This window comes from Cyprinus carpio, chromosome B12, assembly GCF_018340385.1.
Source record: "Cyprinus carpio isolate SPL01 chromosome B12, ASM1834038v1, whole genome shotgun sequence".
Classification (NCBI taxonomy): domain Eukaryota; kingdom Metazoa; phylum Chordata; class Actinopteri; order Cypriniformes; family Cyprinidae; genus Cyprinus; species Cyprinus carpio.
The window spans coordinates 25,264,342-25,275,464 of NC_056608.1; the positions used below are offsets into that span (position 1 = coordinate 25,264,342).

General features: G+C 34.4%; 1 protein-coding gene across 1 annotated transcript in view; it reads left to right on the top strand.

Moving 5' to 3' along the window:
- Positions 1-11,123, top strand: part of LOC109113112 (testican-2-like) — a 30,579-nt gene extending 19,456 nt beyond the window's left edge. The window contains exons 5-11 of the mRNA XM_042734814.1: positions 1,776-1,881; positions 3,911-4,055; positions 4,307-4,420; positions 5,879-6,097; positions 6,382-6,444; positions 8,485-8,622; positions 9,201-11,123. Of these exons, the coding sequence (XP_042590748.1) occupies positions 1,776-1,881; positions 3,911-4,055; positions 4,307-4,420; positions 5,879-6,097; positions 6,382-6,444; positions 8,485-8,622; positions 9,201-9,334 (919 nt within the window). The 3' untranslated portion in view covers positions 9,335-11,123. The remainder of the gene's footprint in view (positions 1-1,775; positions 1,882-3,910; positions 4,056-4,306; positions 4,421-5,878; positions 6,098-6,381; positions 6,445-8,484; positions 8,623-9,200) is intronic.

Sequence of the window (11,123 nt, forward strand, 5' to 3'; positions counted from 1 at the left end):
AAAAGAAGTTTGCATATTGTGTTTTTGTTGAGTATCATGTTTTATACATCATTTTATGGCTCATAGATTTTTATCATGTTGATCATTTAGAGGCCGTAGAAACATTTTAATTAAAAATACAAAAATAAAAAATATACTAATTATAATATTCACTTTTGGTCAAAAATAAAAGGTTTTGAAAATAATTGTTTAATATATTAAAAAAAATCTAATATTTTCAATTTTTATAATGAATGAGAAGTATTAATGTTAAAAGTTTACCTTTTACCTGTTTTATTGATTGATTGATTGATTGAGTGTCATCGTGTGATTTTTTTCGGTGAATTGTATTAAATCCAATTCTGGTCAGTTTGCTCCGGAACATACTGATCGTAGCCAACATTTCAACATAATACAAGAGATATCAGTTAAACTGAGATTATAAGATAGTCCATAGAAGATTTAATGATCCAGTCATGTGCTGAACTTTTATCGCTTCAGATATTATAATAATGTATTCTGAACATGAACATCTATTTAAACAGAAGTACAAATGAACTCAAGTGTACTTTAGTGTTCAGTGTTAATGGCTCTTTCGGTCTCTGTTCATTTGCTCCTGACTGATATTAACCACAGAACAGCAGAGTTTATTAACCCTCCGAACGTGTCTCATCAGTGTGTGTGTGTGTGTGTGTGTGTGTGAGTGACTTTCAGCATTTATCTGGTCCGCAGAGCTCTAGTGTAATCGGCAAAAACTAATGGGTCAGAACATTATAACCCGCTGTGTTGTTCCTATCTGCCGAAACCATCGTTCATCTCTGAGTGTGTGTGTGTAATAGTGTTATTATCTGTGTGTGTGTGTGTGTGTGGTCTGACTAATGCAGAAGCTTTACTTTCACTGTTCCTCAGCGGAGGAAAGATCTTCACAAGCCTCCAGAACATCTCACATCTTCTGAGGAGCCTTTATTTTTTTCCTCCATATTCTCACTATATCAGACTGTATGAGTCATAAAAGCCTGGTGGAGCAAATATGATACGCAAAAAAAAACAATAAAAAACATATGCAAATGCAAACCTTTTTTTTTCATACAAAATAACCAAACTCCCAAATTAAAAAGCTTCTTTTGTTGTGAAATATCATATATATATATATATATAAAATGTAATTTAATTAAATAACACAGTCATATATTGTATATATATATATATATATATATATATAATATATATAATATATATATATATATATATATATATATATAAAATGTAATTTAATTAAATAACACAAGTCAAAATATAAGTTTAAAAATATAAAATGTATGTGAAACAAATTTAAAATAAAGTAAATCTATAATAAATATCTGAACAAATCAATTTGTTTTATTTTAGCTAAAAAAATATAAAATGTATGTACACCACATACATTTAAAATAAGATTATGTTGTAAGAAAATAGTATTTTAATTTAATAAAAACGAAAGCAGTCTAAATAAAAGTTTAAAAATATATAAATCTGTTCAACTCAAATTTGGAAATTAAAATCTATAATTAATAACTAAGTTAATTATTTTTTAAGTTAAGAAATAAAATGTGTATATAAAATATGTACAGAACAAACGTAATAAAATTAAAAAATAATGTTTTAATAAAATTAAATTTAATAAAGTTATGTTGGAAAAAAAGGGTATTTTGTTTTAATGTAATAAAACAGAGTTATTATTGATTATGAAGTCGTTTCACCAAACATTTGAAAGCAGAAACTGCTGGACTGAGATTGTGTTGTTGTGTTTGCTGTAGAATCAAAGAGTCTGGACTGAAGCCTCACGCTAACAACTGTAACCCCTGTTCAGAGACAACCTCGACACCTGTGTGTGGATCAGACGGACACAACTACAACTCACAGGTGCACACACACACAAACACACACACACACACACACACTCACTCACTCACACACACACCCCACACACACAAACAAAAACACAAACACACACACACACTAACACACACACACTCACTACTCACACTCTAAACACACACACTCCAAAAACACTCTACACACACACCACACACACACACACACACACATGTTTGTTTTGTGTGAAAAGTGGGGACATCCACATAGGCGTACCACACACACACCTTTATCTCTGACATACACAACTGTACATTTTCTATTGCCCTACACCAACCCTACCCCAACCCTACACCTAACCTTAACCCTCACAGGAAACTTTGTGCATTTTTACTTTCTCAAAAAAACTAATACTGTATGGTTTATAAGCGTTTTGAAAAATGGGGACATGGTAATACCTGTGTCACACCCATGACATTATACAAAGTTGTGTCCTGATATGTCACAAAAACACGCGCACACACACACACTCTCACACTCTCTCTCACACACACACATACACACATATAGACACACACACTCACAGAGACACACACTCTCACTCACACACTCACACAGTGACACACACACACTCACACACAGACACACACACACACACACACACACACACACACACACACACACACACACACACACACACACACACTGCTCTGCAGTAGAACATCAAGGCTTAAGCTGGAATCAGATCAAATATTTATAAGGGTGACCGCAGGAAACAGCGATTGCTTATTGAGATAGAAGAGAGAGAGAGAGAGAGAGAGGGAAAGAGATGAAAATACATATACAAATACACATGATGAACATGAAAACAAAAAAGCTAAAGGAAAAAAAAAGAGAGAGAGAGAGAGAGAGAGAGAGGGAAAGAGAGAGGGAGAGAGAGAGAGAGAGGGATAGAGGGAGAGAGGGAGATAGAAGAGAGAGAGAAAGGGAGAGAGAGGGAGAGAGGGATGGGAGGAAGGAGGTAATTTTCTGTCTCTTACACACAAGGTCAAAATTAAAAACAGTGCATGAGTCGATACAGTGACCAGGAGCGGAGCCGTCCGCCTCATTCATCACACGCATGTGATCTGCAGCCGCGCACACGCTAGAGTTTACACCGCGCCGCTGCAGATCCATCGATTCTGTGAGGAAGGGCATCGCTCCATCACTGCGGCTGCAGTCACTTCTCCTCCTTTAGTTGAATTAATTAGAGAAGGGATTGACACACTTTTTTTGTCAGCCGAACCTCTTTGAGGTAAAATATTATCTTGAAGTCACCTTGAGATTTTAAGTTAATATTTAAAAAACATTTAACAACACATTCACGTTCATGGTTCTTTGATGGTCATTTGACATTCAGGTAAACCAATTTAGATTTTTTATTTATAATACTTAAAAATTTTTTATATTTTGTATTTTAGTTTTTACATACTTGATTCAAATTATTTTTAAATATTTTATTTGTTTGTTTTTTCCCTTTATTTTTTTAATAATTTTTTCAAATAATTTTAATTTTTTTTCTGTTTTCTAATTTTTATTTTTAAATATGTATTTTTAATTTTTTCCAACTTATTTAACAATATTTTTTTTATTTTTAACTTATTTTTAAATAATCATTTGCGATTCATTTTAAATATTTATTTTGTTTTAATTTATCTTTAAATATTTGTTAATTTATTTTAATGTTTTAAAAAGTGTTTTTAAATATGTCTTTTTATTTATTATATATATATATATATATATATTATATATATATATATATATATATATATATATATAATTAAAAATGTATTTCTAATTTATTTTAAATATTTTTTTAAATATTCATTTTCAATTAATTTTTAAATATTTGAAAAAAATATCTTCAGCCGCTCATATCTGCTTAATTATGTATGTGAGTGTTACTTTGAGCCATGAACACACTGCGGTTCTTTCATATGAAGCTCTCTCTTGTGTGTGTGTGTGTGTGTGTGTGTGTGTGTGTGTGTGTGTGTGGAACGTGTGGTGTGTTTGTGTGTGAGTGTGTTTGGTGGTCAGGTGTAAGCTGGAGCAGCAGGCGTGTTTGTCGGGGAAGGATCTGTCCGTTCTGTGTTCTGGTTCTTGTCCTTGTATCAGTCCTGGACTTCCTAAAGCAGAACCCAAGATCAAGACAAATCCAGAGACGTCACCCGAACCCAAACCAGGTCCGCACACACACACACACACACACACACACACACACACACACACACACACACACACACAGAGCTCTCGCTGTAAATGTGCAGAATGATGTTTGGTGTCACAGTGAGTTCAGACATTCATGTTTTATGAAGCCTAGTTAGTGGAAATTTTAATGCATTTGAGTGAGTTTATTGTTCCTCTGCATTATTAATCTGCTGGCAGAAGTGAAAGAGAATCTTCTCATTATTTACTGGTGTTTCCGTCTCTCCAGAGCTCTGCACCGGTCAGGATTTGGCAGATTTGGGCGACAGACTCCGAGACTGGTTTCAGCTTCTCCACGGAAATGCAAAACAGAACAACTCTGGAAGACAAAGCACAGCATCAGGTGAAAACACAACAGAGTTCACTGCACTGTGAAGAAGTCTCTTCTGCTCAACGAGGCTGCATTTATTTGATTAAAATATAGAGAAAAATTGTGAGATATTATTGCAATTTAAAATAACTGTTTTCTATGTGAATCTCTGTTAAAGTGTAATTTATTTCTGTGATGTGCAGCTGTATTTTCAGCATCATTACTCCAGTCTTCAGTGTCACATGATCTTCAGAAATCACTCTAATATGATGATTTGCTGCTCAAGAAACATTTGAAATGTTGAAAACTTTGGAAACCTATTCCTGCCATGGAATAAAAAAATTAAAAATGTAGTTGTGAAATATTTCACAATTAAGTTAACAACTTGCAAGAAAAAAAATCTCACAATTCTGACTTTTTTCTTGCACTTCTGAGTGTCCATCTAATTGTGAGTTTATTTCTTGGAATTTTGCATCTTTTTCTCATTACAAGAGAATTCAGAAAAAAGTCAGAATTGTGACAAAAAATTCATGATTACCTTTTTTTTTAATCCTGTGGTGGAAACAAGCTTCTGTAGCTTCTATAGTTTCATGTTTTTGTTGAAACTGTGATAGATTTTATTTTTCAGGATTCACAGATGAATAGAAAGTCCAAAAGAACAGCATTTATTTGAAATAGAATTCTTTTGAAACATTTGAAATGTCTTTATTGTCACTTTTGATCAATTTAATGCATCCTTGCTGAATAAAAGTATTAACTTCCTTCAAAAAAAAAAAAAAAAAGAAAAGAAAAATCAGCCCCCTCTTTCTTGTTATGATCAGTTAAGTATATTATCATGTATATTATATCTTGAGCTTTCATAATGCATACTGTTATACTTATAATTTTTTTTAACTCTTTCCCCGCCAGTGTTTTTGGAAAAAGTTGCCAGCCACCGCCTGCATTTTTGCTAATTTTCACAAAAAATTAATGGCCCCCAGAATATTTTGTTGTATGAATATCTGAACATGCATTACATCAAAATAAAGAGCAGACCCTTAACTTTCAAGCAAGTAAAACATCAGTTTTATTCTAGCTTCAAGCATTGTTTTTTAATCAACACTTGAATGTAGGTAGGTTTCATAAAAAAAGCAACATTTTGATGTTTTAACATTTTTATCAAATTCTAGTTCAAGTAATATTATCAAAGTAAAGATGCAGTAGATGGCTTCCATCAGTTCTCCAAACGCTTCACAGGCCTTTAACACTTTCTGGATCCACATCTCACTCTGTAACATTAGGCAGTTTTCATTTATATGCGGTTAGTGTTGATGATTATATTAATTTTCATATGCATATGCTTATATGTGAGATCGCACCTTTCTGTGTTTTCGATCTTGACTCATTCAGGAGATGCACAATACCGCCCCCTAGCGTATAACAGCAAGAACACAATTGAAAAGAGTTCAGTTGTTGGATTATCATTCTGAATCTCAGCTTGTTCCTCTGCAGTGTTTGACCGGGGGCTCGTGGCCGGCTGTAAGGACTCCATTGGCTGGATGTTCTCCAAGCTGGACACCAGTAATGACCTGTTCCTGGATCAGTCCGAGCTGGCCGCCATAAACCTGGAGAAGTATGAAGTGTGCATCAGGCCCTTCTTTAACTCGTGCGACTCGTACCGCGACGGGAAGGTGTCCACAGCAGAATGGTGCCTGTGCTTCTGGAGAGAGAGTGAGTTTGGCATGTGCTTTTCTTGGGAAATAATCAGCAAAATTATGTTTCAGTGCAAAAAAATAAATAAAAATAAGAGAGAGAGAAAAAAAAGTATTTTAAAAAATGTATTTAAAAAATATATTTATATATATGGTTCTTCTGAACCGTAAATTGCATAATTTTAATGCTGATATATTATTTTTTATTTTATTATTTATTTTATCTTACCACATGTGTGATTTGAGAGATGGACTGCTGTGTCGCTGATTTTTTAAATAATATTTTTTATGTATTTTTTGCAGAACCTCCATGTCTGGCTGAAATCGAGAGGATTCAGATACAAGAGCCATCTAAGAGGAAACCGGGTAAATGCACACAGACAGACAAACCAGCAAAGATGCAATCACACGAAAATGATTAATAATAAAGCCATTTGTGGTTAAGAAGGGAAGGATATAATACGCAATACATGTGCAGTGGATAAAAGATAGAAGACTTTTTTGAATACATCAAACCCATATAATCAGACTTCTATTAAATTAGAAAAAGTGTTTTTTGAATGGAAAATGGATGCAATGTATTTTCTTTGTGAGTTCTATGGATTCTGTTGTATATAGTTGATTGATGACATCAATATGTTTAATATTAGTTAAGTAGCTAAATGAATTAATAAATAAATACATACATGCAAACATATTGATATTAATATGGTTTTATTATATATAAATATTACTATTCTTGTGTTATAGAAATAATACCACACTCTTCTCTAAAAACACAAAAAAAACTAAAATTAATTAAAATCATTAAATATAAAAAATAATTATATATATAAAAAATGTAATATAAATTAATTAAATTAAATAAAAATTAATAGTTAATAGTTATGAAGTGGTAAACATTTTGTAACCATATTAATGTTCTTGTCTTATTATAAAAATAATTCCAGTCTTGATCGCTGTATTAATTTACCTTGTTGATCTAGTTAAAATTTCATAAATAATTAAACATAAACAAATACAGTTAAATAATTCAATAAATTAATAATAAATAAATAAACAAATAAAAAAAATGACAAAGAAACTGTATCACTTTTAATCTGGTTTATTTAGCTAAAAATAAAGTATAATGAAATATAAATAAATAATAATTAAAGATCATTTAAGTTTAATATTTAATTAAATATTTATTAAATAAATTAATGAAGGTAAATAAATACTAACACATAAACAATAATGAATAAAAAACAATAAGTAAAGAAAAGATTGACATGAATTAAAAAGTAGAAAGTAGAAAGTTTTAATTTCACATGAGATCACTAAAGCTTGTGTGTGTGTGTGTGTGTGTGTGTGTGTGCATGTTGTGTGTGTGTACGTGTGTGTACGTGCGTGCTTGTGTGTGCGTGTTGTGTGTGTGTGCTTGCTTGCGTGTATGTGTGCATGTGGTGTGTGTGCATGTGCGTGCGTGTTGTGTGTGTCTGCATGTGCATGTGTGTGCATGTGTGTGCGTGTGTGTGCATGCGTGTTGTGTGTGTGCATGTGTGTGCGTGTTGTGTGTGTGTGTGTGTGTGTGCATGTGTGTGTATGTGGTGTATGTGTGTGTGTGTTGTTTGTGTGTGTTTGTACGTGTGTATGTGTGTGTGTGTGTGTGTGCATGCGTGCGTGTGTGTGTGTACATGTGTTTGCATGTGTGTGTATGTGAGTGTTTGTGTGAGTGCATGTGTGCGTGCGAGTGTGTGTGTGTGCATGCGTGCGTGTGAGTGCGTGTGGTGTGTGTGTGTGTGCATGCGTGCGTGTGTGTGTGTGTGCGTGCGTGTTGTGTGTGTGTGTGTGTGTGCATGCATGCGTGTGAGTGTGTGTGTGTGTGTGTGTGCGTGCGTGTTGTGTGTGCGTGCGTGTTGTGTGTGTGTGTGTGTGGTGTGTGTGTTGTGTGTGTGTGTGTGCACGCGTGTTGTGTGTGTGCATGTGCGTGCGTGTTGTGTGTGTGTGTGTGTGTGTGCGTGTGTGTTGTGTGTGTGTGTGCGTGCGTGTTGTGTGTGTGTGTGTGCATGTGGTTTGTGTGTGTGTGTGTGTGGGTGGTGTGCATGCGTGCATGTGTGTGCGTGTTGTGTTGTGTGTGTGTGCATGCGTGCGTGGTGTGTGTGTGCGTGCGTGTTGTGTGTGTGTGTGTGTGTGTGTGTGTGCCGTGCGTGTTGTGTGTGTGTGTGTGTGTGTGTGTGTGCGTGCGTGTTGTGTACGTGTACGTGTGCATGTGTGTGTGTGTGTGTGTGGATGTGCGTGCGTGTGTGTGTGTGTTGTGTGTGTGTGTGTGCATGCGTGCCTGTGAGTGTGTGTGTGTGCGTGTGTGTTGTGTGTGTGTGTGTGTGCGTGCGTGTTGTGTGTGTGTGTGTGTGTGTGTGTGTGCAGGCATGTACATCCCCAGCTGTGATGAGGACGGTTATTACCGGAAGCTGCAGTGTGACCGCAGCCGCAGCGAGTGTTGGTGTGTCGACCCTCACGGAGCCGAGGCCCCGGGGTCCCGGATCCACGGAAACCCTGACTGCGGTGAGTGACCCTTTCAAGGAAAGTCCGTTCACTCGGCCGCCAAGCCTCTGGGCAGCTCAAACAAGACCAAGTCCTATCTAAATAAATGGGGGAATCCTGAACTCTCAAAAACTGCTAGATGAACTCGCAATTAAATTACATATTTCAAATCAGAAACACAATCTGAAATGAACTGCCCCATGAATGTTGTTTCTCAAGCTCAAATAAATTCTTTGTCACCGTCTGTGGATTCCTGTTACTGGAGCCTGCAGTGGGGATGCATGATATTGTTAAAGACTCACATTGCGATATTTTGCTTTTCTGTGAAATATATTGCAATATAAAAAAATTAAAAAAATCACTGAATGACTTGAATAGAAAAAAAAAAAAAATATTCAATGATCTTGTAGGTGAGTAAATCAGCATAGAAAATAAACGAATTACAAGCATAGATAAATATAATAGAACAAATATACAAATGAAATAAACAGTGCTTTATTCTATTCTTCAGGTAAGTAATAATAATCAGAATAATCAGATGTAAAATAACACTTCACTGTATAAATTAAATCTAATAAATCTGTGTCTGTGTGCCGTAGACGAGCTGCTCAGCTCCGGAGATTTTAGCAGCGGCGTCGGCTGGGAGGACGAGGAGGAGAAAGACGTGGATGAGAACGCAGAGGAAGAGGAGGAGGAGGAAGAGGAGTCTGACGACGGCGGGTACATCTGGTAAAACATCACCAGCGTCTGCTGTCCGGTGCACCTGATCTACTCCTGCTTCCTGAAGCATCCCACCAGCGGATGAGTTTGCATTTCAGTGTTTTTCATTTCTGACATGGCTTTAACGGATGCACGATTCAGATGCAAGAGAGACTCAAACTCTGCGACACGCAAACATGAAGCCCGGAGTTTGATGCATCATCATTAACAGGGTATCACGGTTTATTTGAGGGGATTTATGCAACAGAACTTGGTTTCTAAACCTCTGGAGATCAGGTTTACACTCACTGTACTGTGTGAACGTGACTATAATCATGAGTTTCAGCTTCTGTCTCTCTAAAAATCATGTTTTTTATGCTCTTATGCACTAAAAATCATAATGCATATTCCCTACATTAATGCTCAGACACGATCAGAGAGTTACTGATAATTCAGATATGCACATTTATGATATTTGCTTTCTGGAACAGCTATAAAAAAAGTCTCAATTTAATATTTTCATATTTCAAAAATCCATTCACAAATTAAAAAAAATAATTCTAATCAAATGTTATGATTATGAATAAGGTAATGAATTGATCAATTGTTGTTTGTAAATACATCAACTTTTTGTGAATGTGAATTAGCTTTAGTTCGAGTTTATTACAATTTATAAGTAATGCATTTATTATTTAATTAAGTATAGATTTGCAAAATTGATAAGCTCATAATCTTATTCATATTGACAAAATATGATTTGCAAATACACAAATTTACATCCACACACACACAAAAAATGTGAATTTGCTTGCGGAAATGTGCAAAGATACTTTATTATATATATATTTGCAAACATAAACTGACAAACTCATACCTAATTTATATTCAGAAAATATGCATTGCACAATTAAAAATTAACTAAATGCAAAACCAAATTCTTAAATACAAAAGTATGTTTGCGTCTTCCTGAAACCGATTGAATTCTTTGTAGATTTGCTTGCATTTAAGTAAATATTTATAATTTTTATGTGATGCATTTCTAAGTGTTTATTAAAAATATAAATTTGCATATCCTTCTAATTTATAAGTAATGTATTTATAAGTATGTATTTATTATATTATAATTTTGCATTTGTTTAAAATGTAAAAGTAACTTTTATTATAAGTATATAACGGCAAACATAAAAAGACAAACTCATGACCTTTCATATTCACAAAATATGATTTTTAAATTCAAAACCTAGTTTATAAACACAAGTATGTTTGTGTCTTTTCTTACATTCACAGATTATGATTTGCACAATAAAATTTACATCCACAAAATAAGATTATGAATAATGAACTGGCTTTTTTTTGTGTGTGTGTGTGTGAATGTGAAACAGTGTATGCTTTTGTGAATCATATTTGTTAAATGAATTCATTTTGAGACTATTTTAGCTCCATTTGCTCTGGCCATAAAAATAATTGCAAAAGAATCAATGTAGCAAACACAGACATGCAATTAACTTAATTATGATGACTGACAACTGAGAACTTTGATTTCACACTCGTCTCTGAATCAGAACTGACTCCGGTTTCTTGACTGCGTCAAGGTTGTGTTTTACCTGAAGCCTGTGTGGGATGTCAAAAGTCATTTCTGCTAAAAAAAAAAAAACATGAAACGTTACGAGTTATTAAATATGTAAATGTTCTTGGCTTTATTTTTCATATTGCATGATCGTTCACAGCAGAAAGCTCTTTCTCTGTAAAACAGCAGTTAAAGCGTGATGTTGAGAAGCTCGGCGCCTCCAAATCTGTGAAATAAAATGTTGTAAATACCTGAA